The sequence below is a fragment of the Salvia hispanica genome, chromosome 6 (genome assembly GCF_029641045.1).
Source record: "Salvia hispanica isolate PSC_SH4W2 chromosome 6, Shi_PSC_v1, whole genome shotgun sequence".
Classification (NCBI taxonomy): Eukaryota; Viridiplantae; Streptophyta; class Magnoliopsida; order Lamiales; family Lamiaceae; genus Salvia; species Salvia hispanica.
The window spans coordinates 43,937,628-43,955,418 of NC_142697.1; the positions used below are offsets into that span (position 1 = coordinate 43,937,628).

General features: G+C 36.6%; 2 protein-coding genes and 1 pseudogene across 6 annotated transcripts; 2 read left to right on the top strand and 1 right to left on the bottom strand.

Moving 5' to 3' along the window:
• Positions 1–2,107: 2,107 nt before the first annotated feature.
• Positions 2,108–8,351, top strand: LOC125204065 (primase-helicase Twinkle, chloroplastic/mitochondrial-like). Of its 4 annotated transcripts, none has more exons than XM_089060113.1 (22): positions 2,108–2,525; positions 2,736–2,872; positions 3,072–3,127; positions 3,212–3,269; positions 3,351–3,461; positions 3,795–3,878; positions 4,161–4,241; positions 4,407–4,472; positions 4,552–4,668; positions 4,970–5,017; positions 5,109–5,194; positions 5,285–5,345; positions 5,684–5,866; positions 5,976–6,107; positions 6,236–6,259; positions 6,349–6,410; positions 6,641–6,724; positions 7,121–7,252; positions 7,497–7,593; positions 7,678–7,812; positions 7,897–7,964; positions 8,064–8,351. In XM_089060113.1, exons 1-22 carry the CDS (start codon positions 2,213–2,215, stop codon positions 8,128–8,130), a joined length of 2,202 nt encoding a protein of 733 aa, XP_088916239.1. In that variant the 5' UTR covers positions 2,108–2,212; the 3' UTR covers positions 8,131–8,351. The 4 variants fall into 4 exon arrangements, with proteins under 4 accessions (XP_088916239.1, XP_047958564.1, XP_088916240.1 ...); XM_089060114.1 differs by having other exon boundaries at positions 2,349–2,525; positions 2,801–2,872; XM_048102607.2 differs by lacking the exon at positions 6,236–6,259.
• Positions 8,352–8,641: 290 nt separating this feature from the next.
• LOC125204067 (patellin-4) lies at positions 8,642–10,715 on the bottom strand. Of its 2 annotated transcripts, XM_048102611.2 has the most exons (5): positions 10,630–10,715; positions 9,585–10,509; positions 9,379–9,503; positions 9,141–9,285; positions 8,642–9,055 (listed from the first exon to the last, which is right to left on the bottom strand). In XM_048102611.2, the coding sequence occupies exons 2-5, from the start codon at positions 10,482–10,484 to the stop codon at positions 8,801–8,803; spliced, it is 1,425 nt and encodes a 474-aa protein (XP_047958568.1). In that variant the 5' UTR covers positions 10,485–10,509; positions 10,630–10,715; the 3' UTR covers positions 8,642–8,800. The 2 variants fall into 2 exon arrangements, with proteins under 2 accessions (XP_047958568.1, XP_088916242.1); XM_089060116.1 differs by lacking the exon at positions 10,630–10,715 and having other exon boundaries at positions 9,585–10,623.
• Positions 10,716–13,066: 2,351 nt separating this feature from the next.
• Positions 13,067–14,934, top strand: LOC125204066 (berberine bridge enzyme-like 18 pseudogene; annotated as a pseudogene).
• Positions 14,935–17,791: the final 2,857 nt, after the last annotated feature.

Here is a 17,791-nt window from a genome sequence, read left to right on the forward strand (position 1 = left end):
TGATTTATAATATTTGTAAATTAGTAAATAAATGATGAATTTTGTAACTATAGTATTTAGATGATAATGTTATGCACATGTGATTTATTTACTTTAATTTGTATTTATTTATAAGTATATACGTTATTGAGGTTGGGGTGTGACAGTAACCTTGCAGATGATAACATCATATTTTGTTTCTAATGCTGTTTCAACTTACTATTTATATATGAGACATGTACATCCCTTTATTTTCTCCTTATCAACTGTAATTCTCATACCACTTGATGAAGTTCTTAGAGTAATAAGTGCATTTATCATTGACACACTTTTGATGCTTCAAGTAAGTCATTTAAGCCCTCTTTTATAACATTTTTTATTGTCCTAATAACTAGTCGATTTATGAATTTTTCTTATTTTTTCTTATAGGCTTACAGTGATAATGTTATCCACCACAATAAACAACAGTCCAAGCAAAAGATACCTGGACTTAGCCAACTCATTTGGTGGCATATTGGTGCCTTGAGAACTTTGTCGCAGATGCTATCGCCGGTTGGTGTTCACATTTCATATTGTATACGGGAATTTTCATGTCATCTTACACTGTTTTCTTTATTTGAGTTTTATATAGCTACTGGTATAAAGTGTGCTCCCAGTAACCCCAACAATAATGTTGATCGTCCAAGCGGCTTGCTCATGGATATTAATATTATAACAAGTATTTTTGCATATTTGGACTATAAATACGTAGTTCGTGCTTCTTGTCTAGCAAAGTGCTTTAGTGATGTATGAAAACTATCACCCCGACTTGATTTTGTTTTACAAACGGCGATGTGCATAGTGAAGGTCACATTCGCCATACTTCTGTGTCTAGAGCAGATATTTCATTGATTTAGTCTTGCTATTTGTGGTGGCAATAGGGGTATATTTGTTGAAGAATGTGTACGTTATGCTATAGATTACGATGAACAACATTTTAAAGGATTCTTAATTGGAGGATGCTTGAAAGCTCTGGTGCAACCGAATAGCATTCATCCTTGAAATTTGCATAATGCTTGAAATTCGTACGGTACTTGAAATTCGCACGATGCTTGAAATTCACACGGTACCGAAAACATTTTGTGTCGGAATGACTTGTAATTCTCACAGTGCTTGAAATTTGCACAGTACTTGAAATTCGCATGATGCTTGAAATTCGGAAGGTACTTGAAATTTGCATGAAGTCCAGAATCTTCTCCGTTTTGTAGTCTTGAGGAGAGACTCTTGCAGCGTAGCTATTCATAGCAGTCTAATAGACTGTGGAGATGAAAACAACTATAGATGGAGTGACAGATTTCTTGGAGTGTGGATGATTAACATAGGCATTGCAACTCAGAGACTCATTTTTAAGGCATTTATATCCATAATGTCCATCAAAATTAGATTAATTCTGAAAATGGAAAGTTTTAAACCAATATACTATAACCTTACACATCACTGTAAACACGGACCCCATAATGCATTAACCCTACTTCCACTACTTTTTTCATCAATCTCTCTTACTTTATTAATTATGCATAGTAAACTCGGGTGGTACTATTTTTTTAGTATTGTTAGATATAAATATTAATAATATTTTGCACAATCAACATGTTTATAGTAATGATTTTTTTTTTCTTTTTTGTTTAGCTTTTACTCATAGGCAATATGGACAACATATTGACTACAAATACCGGACTCTTGATAAAAGATTATGGACTTTTGGCAGGAGCTCTCGTTTAAGACCATCTTTAACCATACTCTAAAAATGAGTTTTGGTGTAGAATTCTTTTCCAATCATACGTAAACTCAACTTCATTTTTGGTGTTTTTTTGATGTTACTGCAAATTTTTTATGAGACAAAAACTTAAAAGTAATGTAAATTTAAAATTTAGTGTAAATGATTGGAGATGGCCTAAGGGTAACGCGCTTACTTCTTGCTTTCGCCGCATCAAATTGGGCCAGGCCTATTTGATTTACCATAAAATAGTTATCCCATAGTATATATCTAAGTGGGCTGCTGAAAACATCAATCAAATTGGACCAGGCCCATTTAATTTCTGATAAACAAGATTTTTAAATTTATTTATTTTATCAGAAAATAATCGGAAAATGGCGTTTGCCCCTTAAACCCTTCCTGCTTCACTCCCGCCTTCCATGGCAGCTGAAACCTCACTTCTCTTTCCTGCTAACAACAACTCTCTCTCGTGAAACTATGCTTTTCACACCGCCTCGCAAACTTTTGCTGACTCCGTCTTCGAAGAGTGGTAGAATTATTGTTATGGGTTCGAAGAATTTTCTGCTTCTGAAATCGCCGGCTGCTCCAGCTACTTACGCCTGCTTACATGATTCTTCTTCCTCTTCTTTATCATCATCATCTTCTTCTTCTCTGAGAACATTTATTTTTGACTCGTACACTCGGAAATGCTCGAGGCTTTTTGCCTCTCCGAAGCAATTGCAGCTGAGTTATCAGAGGGCTAATGGCTACAGTTTTACGCCCTATGCCGCCATGCCTATTCCGAGACCGAGTGAGTGTTTGTTAATGTTTTATTTGATTTTTTCTGCCAATATTTCGAGTTTGTTTGGTTTACTGAATGAATTGCTTTTATTGATTATTTATCTGGTTAATTGAATGGATTTTTTTGTTAACCTCCTTCGTTTTATTGGTTAATCGAATAAATTGGAAGTGTCTGTGAATGGCTAACAAAGAATTGGCATGTACTGATTTGATTGTGTAGTTTCTGATGTTGAGTCTCTGGAGAGGCAATTCGTTGATGATAAGAAGCTGATGATATTAAAGCAGAAGTTGCAGGAACTTGGAATTGATGGCAGTTTATGCATGCCGGGCCAATACAATGGTTTAGTTTGTCCAAGTGTATGTGATTTTTACAGGCTTGCTGGAAAATTCTGTTGGATTTTACATGTATAAGAGAAACATTTGTGATTTTAGATCAACATTTGATAAAGTAAAACTATAGAGATGCTGTGGGAGTTAGATGAGCTAATGTTGATATCATTCTTATCATCAGTTGCATACTTGCATTTCCTTTATATTGATTTGCTGCATTTTGTAGTGCAAAGGCGGAGAATCGAACGAGAAAAGCCTTTCGCTTCATGTTGATGAAGATGGGTAATTCCAGTATTCGACCTATATAATATGGTCTCTTGTTTTATTTTCAATAGCTGTTTACTGATATATTCCTGTGTGTCATAGCGGTGCAGCAGTGTGGACCTGCTTTCGTGCTAAATGTGGGTGGAAGGGCGCTACACGTGTAAGCTTTTGAATTAAGCTAAGCTAAGCACATCTACTGATGCTTTCTCATTTGCTCTTGCTCCTGCGCTTGTGATTCCAGGCCTTTGCAGGTGTAAACTCAACTTATTCAACAATGAATAAAACCAAAACAAAGCAACCAATAAGAACAATTACAGAGGAGAGTTTAGGACTGGAACCTTTGTGTAGTGAGGTAATTATTGTTACTACCATTACTCTCCTGCTCAATGAGCTTGAATAATTACCTGTTGTTGACTATACTTTTACTCATGAGCCTGGGATCTTTTTCAAGTACTCTCTGATTGATGTCAAGTAAAATGATCTGTAGGTCTGCAAGGAAATTTATAGGCTTCTCAGTTACTTTATAGGCTGCTATTATATGTGATTGTCTTTTAGTTGTGTCCATTGCTCTCCTCTTGGTTGTATAATTTTTTCTCTGTTGCATAATTTATTTTGGTCTATTGTACAATAGAAGTACTAGCTATTTAAAAAACTGATGCATATGTGGGTTGAACTGTTCTTCCAGCTACTTGCATATTTTGCTGAGCGCATGATCTCTGGAGAAACCCTGCGGAGAAATGCTGTTATGCAGAAAAGGACAGGAGATCAGGTGCATGATTCACATTTTTATTAGAGAATGCTGCAATTTTATATGGCAAAACATGATCAAGAATTCATCTTGATTACGTACAATACTGTTCAGTCATCAAGAGTAATTAAGACTGTTATAACCTGGCTCCAAAGTCAGAAGAGCTTTGCTCATGGCATGATTATCTTATTGGGCCTCCATGAGGACTATTTGCATCTAAGTCTTTTTAATCGTATTATTCTTTTACCGTGAACTTGTTATGTTGGAATTTCTTGACTAACTTTTGGTGATTATTTTGGGTAGATTGCTATTGCTTTCACTTACCAAAGAAATGGAGAGCTTGTAAGCTGCAAGTATCGTGATATTAACAAAAAGTTTTGGCAGGTATCTAAATGTGTTCTTGGTTTATGGCCATTTTAGTTATTCCTGATTGATCTTCTGAAACAAAATGTGGTGCCCATCATTGCATTTTCTTGATTTACAGTTCTGTAATTTTACGTTTCAACTGTGTCATCTGACTTGTCTCATAATGTTCTACTGTTAATGCAGGAAGCAAATACTGAAAAAGTATTTTATGGACTAGATGATATAAAGGAAGCAAGTGACGTCATAATTGTAATTAACATTCTTCTACTGGGTTTATTCAGTTAAGGGTTACTGGCCGAGAACTAATTTTTTTGTGATCTTGTATAAGGTTGAGGGTGAAATGGACAAGCTTGCTATGGAAGAAGCAGGCTTCAAGAATTGTGTGAGTGTTCCTGATGGTGCGCCTCCAAAAGTATCGGCAAAGGAAGTCCCTGCAGAAGACAAGGTACTCTTTTCTATCTTATTTTTCAACCCCCACCCCCAGAAAAAAAAGAAGATATATTGACATTGAGTCATGGGTTTGGAATCCTTTCTATCTAAATGGTCAGTAATGTATGTGATATTTTGGTTTTCAAATTCATTTTGGAACTTTCTGCATGAGCTTTCTCGTCTTATGCCCTTTGCATCAAGTTCTGTGCTGCATACACGCAGTTCAATTTGTTGCTAGTTTAATGTATGTTAAAGTTTCTAAATAAATTTTGTGTTTGACCTTTCCTAATCTCTCTGTATGTGTTCTTTGAAGCTAGGACACGAAATATCAATATCTATGGAATTGCAAGGCATATACTGAAAAGGTTCATTACGTCACCATTTTGTTACTATTTTTCTTAATTATGCATGCAAGTGTGAAGTGGCAGAATATGAAACTTTAGTTCTGATTTCAAGGCATCTCGCATAATTCTTGCAACTGATGCTGATCCTCCTGGTCAAGCCTTGGCCGAAGAACTTGCACGGCGCCTTGGAAGAGAAAGGTAGTTCATAGTTAATCCCTTGTATGTGTTATCATGCTTATGGTCGCTGCTGAAAAGCAAATGAAATCATGGTTTGTTTGGTGAATCAAGGTGCTGGAGAATCAAGTGGCCAAAAAAGAATGATACTGAATACTTTAAAGATGCAAATGAGGTTAGAAATACTGCTTTGTACTTACAAAATCCAGCTCTGTTATATTACTCATCTATAATCAAAGCTGAAGATTTCTGGATCCGTAGTTTATAAACTCTTTTAAAGTCCTGCAACTTTAGGAACTGCTTTGTTGTTTAACTCGTTTTACTGGATACAGATCCCATCTCCAGCATATATGCAACAATGGGACATAACTTTATGGTCTTAAAACCGTGTTCTAAAGGGGTTATTTGATGCTTATTATGCATTATAATTGATGCTTATCTTGTCTTTATTTATGAATGATGATATGGTTGCATTTTGGGTTTCCTATTTAATTTCTTCTTTTGTAAATATAGGTGCTTATGTATATGGGCCCTGATGCACTGAAGGAGGTTATTGAAAATGCAGAGCTTTATCCAATAAGAGGGTTGTTTAATTTTAGAGATTACTTTGATGAGATCAATGACTATTATCATCAGTCTCTTGGTTTTGAGCTTGGTGTTTCAACAGGATGGAGGGCCCTCAATGAATTGTACAATGTAAGTATGACAATTGATGCTTATTGAGTTTACAAATTACAAGGCAGTCTATGTTTGTCTACCACCTTGTCTGTTTCTGTTTATTTTCTAAATGCCTTCTTTGAGACAGGTTGTACCTGGGGAATTGACAATTGTCACAGGAGTTCCAAATTCAGGCAAGAGTGAATGGATTGACGCTTTATTAGTCAATCTCAATCATAGTGTAGGCTGGAAATTCGCACTTTGTTCGATGGAAAATAGGGTAACCTTTTACATGATATTTTTGGGTTGCTGTCAAGTTATAAGTATCATTCTCCTCATATGAAATTTTTGGTGGTTGTAATATTTTACTATAATTTAAAGGCAAGTATTGTTTCTTGAGAAATGTAGGCACAGAGATACACATGCATACAAGAGAGGGGACCTCTACCTTTTTCTTTTGTAGCTTCATACATGTAACCTTAATATCTATCTATCTCACTCGTGATTCCATGGATTTCTAGGTTAGGGAGCATGGAAGAAAACTGTTGGAGAAACATATAAAAAAGCCTTTCTTCGATGTTAGGTATGTGAATGAGCTGTCCAAACTTTTCTATCTTTCATATAAACTGGAAAACTCAATCCCTTCTTTCCTGTCTTTGTACACTTTACACTGATTTTTTCGTTTGTTTTGTGTAAAATACATATTATACCATATTACATCAGCATGCAACAACTTTTTCAGTTCCTTTGTTGTGTATTCTCATTTGCTCCCTGTCTGTTTTTCTCTTGTTTCTGTTTTTTTCTGATAAACAGGTATGGGGAACGTGTTGAGAGGATGAGCACCGAGGAACTGGAGCAAGGAAAAAAATGGCTCAGCGATTCATTTTCTCTAATAAGGTTACTTCATTAGGTCATATGCATGTGTAAACACGTCGATGCATAGCATATTTATCATTACATAGGAACATTCTTGAGGAAATGCAACTTCTGTATGCTGATTCTTTTTTTTTGCATGCACATAATTGGGAAAAACACCAGGAAATCAATCAACTAATTAGTCAGATATTTCCTTAGTATTAGCTTCATTTGGGTCAGAACTACTGGCTGAATTAGTTATTTGCGAGGAAATGGAGTGGGAAAGAGATGAAGAGGATAGAATAAAGTTGTTATTTGTGTAACAAGTGAAACATGTCATGGAAATGTAGTTTCTTGGTAAAGTTTTTCATGCCTATATTTTCATTTTCCAGAGTGGAAGGTCTGATCATAGCTTTTATGTTATGGCTGATGAAACAGGTGTGAGAACGATTGCCTTCCAAGTATAAATTGGGTTCTTGAACTTGCAAGAATAGCAGTTCTGCGCCATGGGGTTAATGGGCTTGTAATTGATCCATACAATGAACTGGATCATCAACGCCCTCCTAATCAGTAAGTCATCTTGTTTTCACATCAGAGAATTCGTGCTTGTATGTTACTGTAATAAATCAATTGAATTACTGCTAATAAGTAATCTACGTTTTAAACCTTTTTTTATTCGACGAGACACTGAGAGCCTCTACGGACGAAAAAATTGTAATAGCAAGTAGGATAGTGTAAAACTCCTGAAATGATGAAAGGGATGTTGATGTCATTTCCGAAGCATATTTTTCTAATGCATCATGATATGGAACAGGACCGAGACTGAATATGTGAGTCAGATGCTGACCAAAGTGAAGCGGTTCGCTCAGCATCATTCATGCCATGTTTGGTTTGTTGCTCATCCAAGACAGGTTAGAACTTGCAAAACCTTATCGATACGACAAAACTTGGTTCTGGTATTTTTCTTGTAATAACCTTTTAGCTTAATGTGCTAGTTGCATAATTGGATTGGAGGCCCTCCGAATATGTACGACATCAGTGGGAGTGCACACTTCATAAACAAATGTGACAACGGCATTGTTATCCATCGTAACAGGGATCCGGATGCTGGTCCTATGGACTTAGTTCAGGTCTGCACAATTATGATGTTATTACAACTCTTGACACTGTCATATATTTGTTGCCAATTCTTTAACAAATGGTTACTATTTCAGGTTTGTGTGCGGAAAGTACGTAATAAAGTTATAGGAACAATTGGCGATGCATATCTGTCATATAATAGGTACAATCTCCTTCTCTCTGACTGGCTTATCACGACTAACTTGGCGAAAATCGTCTATTGTGATTATGTATTGCTGATGGTTTGACGACATCCTATCAGGGTCACTGGTGAGTACTCGGACATTGATGTGGCGGGCTTGCTTTCTAAGCGCAAGCGTGGTCCGTAAGGCTTAAGGTCCATGGTCTGCTAGGAGCTCGGAGTTTGTTAATTAAAGTTATGTTTCGAGGCTGGCCATCATCTCTCTCTCTGTATGTTTGTCCAGGTTTGCTAGCCAATTTTGTGTCTCGTAGTCGTAGGCCTGGGATTGAATATCATTGATTTCTGTAAATACAAATATCATCATTGGCTGAATCAAGGCTGTATATTTATTTGAACTTGTATTTTCCATGTTTTCGAGTTTTCTAGCTCAATTATTTATTTGAATTTGTGCACTTGTATATTTATTTGAATTTGTGCACTTCTAAGTTGCGCACAAATGCATTATTTGAAAGTACAAATGAAGTTCAAAATCACTGAGGTGCATCATTGGCCACAAAAATTTGTCTTTATTCACTTGATAAAATTTTTATGCTATCAAGAAGTTATACAAAAATCTTGCTGGCTTACTAAATTGATGATAAGTGAACAATAAATAATTTTTATTCAAGAAGCAAAAGAGCTCAAGAAGAACAACACAATGAATCAAAATCCAAATAGTGATTGATGAATTAATACAAAGAAAAATAATTTTCCACCACGAAATTACAACAAATCAATCAAATAAAGAATCAACATCAACTTTTAAGTTAAAAAAAAAATCCTCAAGAATCAAAATCCATGGCCTCGATCAGCATCAATCAAATTGCTGCCTTCTTGATCTTGTATCTGTAGAACAACTTCTTCTTCTTCCCAGATGAATTGTGCACAGTTATGACGATCTTCCCCGCCTCGTTGTTCTTGAACGTATTACGAACCGCTTCCTCATCAGTCCCCATCTTCTTACACTTGTGCACAATCATAGTGTATGAATTCTCATCTGCTGGCACAAACTCCTCTGTGTAGCTCACCTCCCATCCAAGAACTGTCACATCCCAGATAAATGTAGTCCCAGCCTGCAAATCACAACAAACCCTTCAATTATTCACCATCCAATTCCACCCCCCAAAAAAAATGCATAAAAAATCAATCTTGCATCACCTCTGGAGTTGGGATTTCAATGGTTTCAGTGGCTCCAGCCTTGATCACAACTTCTGTAGCCTCACCATCAGCATTGGAGAACTCAAAGTCATTCTCCCTCTTCATCCCTCCATACTGAACTGGAATTTCTTGGATCGGAATGTACCTAAATAAAGAAATCAAGAAGCCATGTCAGAGATTGATAATAAAGATTCCATTTTTAGATGTGGGAAATTGAGAAGGAAGTAAAATGACTCACTTGAGAAGAGTCTCAGTGACCTTAGAAGGCCGAGCAAAGACCAATTTGCTCCTAGTTCTTTGCGTCAAGAAAGGAGACATCAATGAATGAAAAGCATAATACCAAAACGGAACATTGATGAAAATCTGCAAAACAACAAACCAAATCAGCACAACACAACACAACCATTTTCAAAACCAATATCTCAAAAAAGCAAAAAAGCTCACATTTTTAGCAACAAATTCAGGGTAATTATCCTGAAGAACCGCCACGGCCTTATCCACGGCGGCGCGGACCTCCTTCTTGGAAGCTCCGGGAGAGTTTTTCAGATCATTAATCTGCAGAAGAGAGCTGACCCCACCAGCCTTAAAATCCAGCTTCTGCACACCCTTCTCCATGAGCTGCACTCTCCACCTCAAGAAACGCTCCCTCTTCTCCTCCGTCGCCACCGTCTTCTCGTCCACCACGCCGAAGATGTTGTAGCAGATGGGGTGCCCCTCGCCGTCCACGCCGCTCATGTAGGCCGCGCCGCCCAGCTCCGCCTCAAACTCCTCCTCCAGAAGAGCATCAGCTCTGAAATCCTTCCGCCATTGGAGCGTCTTCTTCAGCATCTCGAAGGCCTCATTCACCTTAAATTCACGAGCTCGGAGGAATTTCAACAGCACCACGTTCGTGCTCTCGTTGCCCTTGCTCGGCAAGAGCGGAATCCCCCAAATCGAGATGTCTTCATCAATTGCTTCGGGCTCATCGCATTTCTCAACGGGCACGGGCTCGGGCGCGGGCTTTTCAGTTTCTTCCTCGCAAACTTCTGATTCCTCTTTCTTTTCGCATGTTTCTTCCGAGGGTTTCTCCTCAGAAGTCTCCTCTTTGGGGGATTCTTTCTTGGCGAAAATGGAGTTTTCGAGGATGGCTGCTTCGAGCTTGGATTTGAGCTCGTTCAAGGCCTTCTTCTCGTGATCCTTGAGATCGGAGAGGAAATTGCTCTCTTCTCTATAGGAAGAGCTTTTCTCCACAATCGTAGGCTTCAATTCTTCCTTCTCACACTTCACTTCTTCCGCCGCCGCCGTCTTCACATCCTCCACAGCCACCGGCGCCGCCTCAGCTCTACATTCAACCTCAACCGTCATCGTCTCTGATCAATCGATTGGCTTCCTTCAAAATTAGACACAAAAAAGCGCAATTCAGTTAATAAATCGATGAAAAAACTCGACTTTATTAACGAAATTTGTGAAATCGAAATTGAGAAAGCGAAATGATTCAAGAATTACTCACTTTGTTGCTGAGATTTTGTGATGAGAAATGAGGAGAGGAGGCAACGGTTATATATATTTTGTTTGAAAGGGGAAATGGGAGGGAGGGCCCACAACGGTCATTTCTTTGGTGTCATACCACGTTAGAGCCGTTAGTTAAGATTCCTAATTATAGTTTTTATTTTTTTAAATTATAAAATGTGCTAGACTGGACTCCAGCAAATATTTGTTTGTCAGAATCAATTTCGGACCCGCTGACTGCGATTAATCATTGATTGCGCTGCTTAGTATTAATCCACCACTAATCTTTCAATTAGTCATCATTGGGATCAATCCAACGGCTCCAAAATGGAGTACTATAATTCTTGTTGTTTATGTAATTAAATAATAGGGCTCAAATAAGATTAAATCACCAACTCATAACCGAGACTGAGATCCAAATTGTCTACTAAATTATTGAAAAATCTCAGACATATTACATACTCACTTAAATCTATTGTCAATATTTTTAATAGTAGATGACGTTTATAAAATTGATAATACAAGAGAGAAAAAAAAAAGAATCAGAATATGGAAGAGAAAAAAAGGAATGAAGAGTCAGTGGTGGGTTGTATTACTAAAAATGACTAATTTGTATGATGAATCAATCAATATGGATAAAGAATTTTTTAATTGTGGACAATGTAGGATATTATTGGACTTTTTAAGTATTTGCTATTTACAAATCTATTTATGGGAAAGATGATTTATTATTGGATATTATTCCCAAATCAAATTGGAATTAATGTGTTAATTATAATAAAAAAAATTAAATCAAACCTTTTTTACTAGGAGTCAATTGTGTAGACACGATTCATACACGCACATCTTAATTCACTGTGAATATTGAGAACAACTGTATTAGTAGCTAATTTTCTCTAAGATGTATCCAAAATATGAACTGTCACTTGGACGAGGTCAATGAAATAAATTAATGACGTTTTTAGGTGGCATGAAATGGGGATTAGTTGGACCAAATGAAATAGTAGCAATTATTAAGCTGTCTGAATAACTACCTCATTGGGCTGTAAAGTAAGAATAAGAATAGAGGGCCCAGTAATAAGTTTGGGCCTAGTAATTAAATATTTTTTCAATTATTTTTAATTTTTTGGGCTTGAGTTGGTAGAGATGGATTTGAGAGTTTAAACTTGTCACACAGCAATATTTTTACACCCGAAAAATGATAAACTTAGAAATAGTAGTAATCCCTGTGTTCCTGAAAAATAGGGGTGTGCATTCGTGTTTCGGTTCGGTTTTTCGTCCAAACTGAACCGAATCTGAAAAACCGAATTTAGGCTAAAATTGAAACCGAACCGAACCGAAAAACCGAATCAAACCGAAAAAACTGAAATTTCAAAACAAAACCGAAAAACCGAAAAAATAGTATATTTTAATATATCTATTTTATTTTATTTTATATATACTAATAGAATATAAATATATATAATATAAAATTAATATAATATATATAATATTTATTATATAAAAATATATTAGAAGAATATATATTATATATATGATATAATATACTAAATTAATAGGATAAAAATATATAATAATATATTTAAAATATAATTCGGTTTTTCAGTTTTTTTTTTCGCCCAAACCGAACCGAATCAAAAAACCAAAATTTTTGTATTTTTAAAACCGAACCGAACCGAAAAACCGAAAAAACTGAATCGAATTTCAAAATTTCGTTTTGGTTCGGTTCGGATATTCGGTTTTCGGTTATTTTGCTCATCCCTACTGAAAAATATAAATATTTGGTTCGACATAATTTTTGATATATTATTGGTAAAATAGAAAAAAGAGAGGTAAACCGTAAATGGTAGTATAAGAGGCGAGTGTGCTCCATATTATTAGTACGGTAGTATAATGGTATAAATTGAAAATAAAGTTCACACTTTTTAGGATTGGACTAATAAGGAAATAGTTTATATTTTTCGGGGATGGAGGAAGTCGTATTATGTTTTGCTTTTGGTTGGAATTATATTTCTTAGTAAATTGATATTGATATACTGATGAGGGAAAATGATAAATGACATTGTTTTCATGTGATAAAGATATTACTTGTATAAAAATTTCTGATAAAAACATTTTGTAAGTTTCGAGATAATTATTAGGTAAATACATTAATAATTTTATTTATAAATATACACACACACGCATGTATTTATTTGACCTATCAATCAAAACAACCTAATTTTCAATAGTCATAATTCAAGACTTATAATGCATGCATGCAAACTTCAGCCGTAGATTTTTCTATGAAAGAAAAAAAAAAAACGTTTATCTTCTTCAAATAGGAATACTTTTCTTTGCATAACTCCATTTTTCTTATCCTTTATCCAAATATAATTCATCTTCTAATTTCAACAATAAAAATCTCTCACGCATAAAATCCTTCTATATAAGAAAGATTTCGACCACCATTAGCAACATAAATAGCAATTTAAGAAATGAAGTCTCCTCATCTCATTACACTCCTTCCATTAGTTCTAGCAAACATTTTACTCATCGCTACTTCATCATCTTCTTCTTCACCCAATCAAAACTACGACGATTTCCTCGAATGCCTAACCGATCAATTCCAACGCTCAAACTCCGCCACCGACATAATCTACACCCCTCAAAACGCCACATACGCTTCCCTCTTACTAGCGCAAAATCTCCGCCCCGCCGCCACCGCGCCGGAGAGGCCGGAGCTCATCATCACGCCGCGCCAAGAATCCGAAATCCAAGCAGCAATCCACTGCTCCAAGAAGCTCAACCTTCCCATTAGAGCCAAAAGCGGCGGCCATGACTTCGAAGGCCTCTCCTACACTTCCCAAACCCCCTTCGTCGTCGTCGACATGCGCAACTTCCGGTCAGTCACCATCTCCGGCGACGGCAAAACCGCGTGGGTACAAACCGGCGCCACCATCGGCCAGCTCTACCACACACTCGCCCTCCGAAGCCGGACTCTCGCCTTTCCGGCGGGGGTCTGCCCCACCGTCGGCATCGGCGGCCACTTCAGTGGCGGCGGGTTCGGCATGATGTCCCGGAAATTTGCCCTCGCCGCGGACCACATTGTCGACGCAAGAATAGTCAACGCGGACGGCAAGATCGTTGACCGGTCAAACATGGGTGAGGATCTGTTCTGGGCTATCAGAGGCGGCGGAGGTACCAGCTTCGGGATTGTTCTGGAATTTAAGGTGACGTTGGTAACCGTCCCAGAGATTGTGACGGTTTTCAACGTCACCAGACGCTTGGAGGATAATGCGACGGAGCTAGTCCATCGCTGGCAGTTCGTCGCTGACAAAATCGACGACGAACTGCTAATCAGGATTTTCCTGCATCCCGACATCTCCCCGACGACCGGAAATAGAACGGTCGCCGCTTCCTTCACCGCCTTGTTTCTAGGCCGGGCTCGGGATCTTCTGCATATAATGCAGAGGGAATTTCCCGAGCTCGGGTTGACCGAACAAGACTGCCTTGAGATGAGCTGGATTGACTCGGAGCTCTTTTTCTCAGAGCTCTGGGATCAGCCCCTTGATGTTTTACTAGACAGAGTTCCACGTGGCTCCACGTATTTCAAAGGGAAGTCGGATTACGTCAGCACTCCGTTCCCGTTAGAAACGCTGAGAGGGATATGGAGATTCATTATCGAAGAAGATGGTTCAGAACTCCAGTTTAGCCCCTATGGCGGGGCATTCAACGCTTTCTCCGAGGCGGAAACCCCGTTTCCGCATCGGAGGGGTAACATTTTTATGATTGAATATGATGTGGAGTGGGCTAATCTTAACCAATCAGAGGCCCATCTTGATTGGTTAAGGAGATTGTATGATTACATGGAGAGTTATGTGACAAAGTCTCCTAGGGCTGCCTACGTCAACTACAGAGATCTTGATATTGGGAGGAATAATATCGAGGGTGAGACGAGCTACGAACAAGCTAGTGTTTGGGGGCTTCGATATTTCAACAATAACTTTCGGAGATTGGTTCGTGTAAAGACCGAAGTTGATCCGAGCAACTTCTTCAGAAACGAACAAAGTATTCCACCTATGTCGTCTTAAATAAAAACCAAAAGACATCTCAGTCAAACATATACTATAATATATCGACTGATATTCGTAATTAATGAATAAGAATGCTGCATGTATTATGATTATAGGGATTTAGGATTTTATGTGTGTATTATGGCATAGTGAGTTTTAGTTTGGATTGTATTTTGTAATCATGTTCTTTGTATTTTATGTACTATACGATGGTTAGTAATGAATAATGCAGCATCTATTTTGTGTGTTAATATGAGTTATTTTCAAGCATGGTAGAGTCAATACAAATTTTGATAATGTTTATTCATAATCTTTAATTTTGGTGAAAAAAATTATTCTTACCCAACAAGTACATATTAATAATTTGATGTAGAGTACTAAAGGACGTTTGTGGTCTTAAATATATGACGATTTCACGATTTTGATCAAGAACATTATCTTTTGAATTATTTCATCTCAAACAAATGAAAACGGTTCGAATTTGGTCCATTTTGAGCGGTGCCGTAAAAAAATTGACATTCTAACGCCAATTTACCCTAAACCCTAAACGCCAATTTAACAATTTTAACTCAACATTATTGTCTTTGTGCATCAACCATGACCATCAGCTGAAAATGGCGGCCTAGGGCAACCACCTTCTCCAATTAGTTCTGTCCTGCCGGAAAATCACAGTGCAAGTGACGTGCAGCAGCTCGAAATCTATAGTAGCCATGACCTCATCGAGCGTGGAAGAATTCATCAAATCTTACCGAGCAAAATTGAACCGGTTCCTAACTATGTTGATAGAATCATAATCAGAAATCAATTGAATTATAGTATTTGCATTTCGATTTAGCGAAGAATGCACAACTTAGATTGGAAAAAAAAAAAATCCACCATTACCATCCCCCAAATCCGAGGAGGCGTCCGGCAGCGGGACAGGGGAAGTGGATGGTGGAGATCCGCGAGCCGCAGAGGCAAACGCAGGGTTGGCTCCGCACCTTCGCCATTGCGGATGATGGGATGGTGATTGTGGATGAATAAAGACGATATGTTTAGGACTAAAAAGGTAGAATACATTATTGAGATAAAATTGTTAATCCAGTCAAAATTGAGTTAAATGGCATTGATCGTCAAATGTTTTATGGCGTCGCCCAAAATGGACAAAATCTAAACCGTTTTCATTTGTTTGGATGCAATAATTCAAAAGATAGTGTTCTAGACCAAAATCGTAAAATCTTCGTATATGTTTAGGACCACAAATGACTTTTCCTCTTTGATATATATGAATTTATTCAAGTTCATCATCAAATCCCAAATTAAACACTACGATTTTGATGCAAAATACTTTTATCCTATCACCATGAAGGAGGATTTAATTAAGCTTAAGTTGATTATGTAGAATTAATGATTCAGTGTAAAGCCCAAACTTCTTACCTCAAGAAATAAATATCATCGATTGTTTCTTTAACAAGAGTTTTTGGGCTAAGGCCCAAGCTTCTTACCTCTAAAAAGTTAAACTTTCATTTCTCTTAGGTGACTTAGGATATGGCTAATTCAAAAAATAAAATATAATAAGTTCCCGTATTAAAAATATTCTTCAAATATAGGAGATATTAAAAAGTAATAATCATAAAAGTTGTTAGTTGATAGTAAAACATCACTCGACCGCATAACTTGTAACGTTTTTCATGATTTTGGATCATAGTCTTTCAAATTTTCGATTATTATATTAATACTTGACTCAGCCAATGGACCTAACTAATAAAACTGACGAAATTTCTTATAAGATAATTTAAAGAATTATAAACATCTATAATATAGTCTATTAAATCAAACTCGTGACATATTTTATTCTGAAATATGATCCTGTCATTTTTAATATTGGGTATTTTTCAATGATTCCAAGAAACAAGCCTTGAAAATCAACAATTTGCACCTAGATGTAAATTTGGGCAATTTCGTTCATAGAAGTTATCTTTTCATATACGTTCTTGAACTGGACATTTCGCTTAATTCCAAACATAACAAAATAAAGTCTGAAATAAATCCACCTGTAATTAACATATCAAAACTCGAATGCGTTGAACTCAATTAGAATACAAATTCTTAGATTTTGACAAGTAACAATACAACATTATTAATTTAATAATGTGATTCAGAAAGGTGCATGAAAGTTACTTATTAATGGTGCGTTCCCTTTAACAGAAAATAACAAAATAAAAATTGGTAAACTTTGAAATAGTTACAAACAAAGTCGTTGACTATTGATAATAATAAGACGGTCTACTTCATACAAGAGAGAAACATACTAACAATTAAAGTTAGACTAATTTTGTGGATGAACCCAGATAGAAAACCAAAACTATTGATTATGGGTAGATGCAATTTTTCACTATCTTGAGGATATAGGCTTTCATCGTAGAAAAAAAAGGTGTGAGAAAATCTTTCCATCTAGTATTTTTTAAGTGATCTAAATAAAGGAAGAATAAAGTATGAAATAAAAAAAAAAAAAAAAAAATGAAGAGAGAATAGAGCAAGAGAGAATAAAGTAAGTGACAAGAAATATGTTGACTTTATTAAAAATAAAAATGACTCCACTATTATAGAACGTACGAAAATGATAAAATAACTCAAATATTATTGAACAGTGAAGTACTTAAAATATGAATTTCACTTAATGCAAAATGCTTTGGGGAGTGGGGACATATACTTAATTAATGAAATGAGGTTCTAGAATAATTAATGTGAAATTGAAGGAAAAGTATTTTCAAATTTCAATGGCATGTAGGAATGCAAGGAAAACAAGATAAGCAAAATCAATAATCTGATGGCTTAAATAACGAACTTATATTTGTCAAAGACGTGAATGGAAAACTTTACCGGTAGTCAATTTGAAAACCGCTACTGCAAACTTGCACGTTTTATTCATATTTATTTACAAATATTTATTCATTGCAACATTTAACAAGTATTCTGATTAGGGGTGGCAAATCGTGCGTGTCGGGTCGTTATCGTGTCGACACGATAACGACACGAACACGATAACAACGAACACGAACACGACCCGTTAAGAAAACCTCAAACACGAACACGAACACGACCCGCTATCCTCAGACATGAACACGA

Bases quoted from the DNA above. Each gene is read 5' to 3' on its own strand.
- LOC125204065 (XM_089060113.1), top strand. From the start codon at position 2,213: ATGCTTTTCACACCGCCTCGCAAACTTTTGCTGACTCCGTCTTCGAAG. The intron at 3,128-3,211 runs GTAATTCCAGTA...TGTGTGTCATAG, and splicing joins CTTCATGTTGATGAAGATGG to CGGTGCAGCAGTGTGGACCT. The intron at 5,867-5,975 runs GTAAGTATGACA...TCTTTGAGACAG, and splicing joins CCCTCAATGAATTGTACAAT to GTTGTACCTGGGGAATTGAC.
- LOC125204067 (XM_048102611.2), bottom strand. From the start codon at position 10,484: ATGACGGTTGAGGTTGAATGTAGAGCTGAGGCGGCGCCGGTGGCTGTG. The intron at 9,504-9,584 runs GTGAGCTTTTTT...GTTGTTTTGCAG, and splicing joins CTGAATTTGTTGCTAAAAAT to ATTTTCATCAATGTTCCGTT. The intron at 9,286-9,378 runs GTGAGTCATTTT...TTCTTTATTTAG, and splicing joins GTCACTGAGACTCTTCTCAA to GTACATTCCGATCCAAGAAA.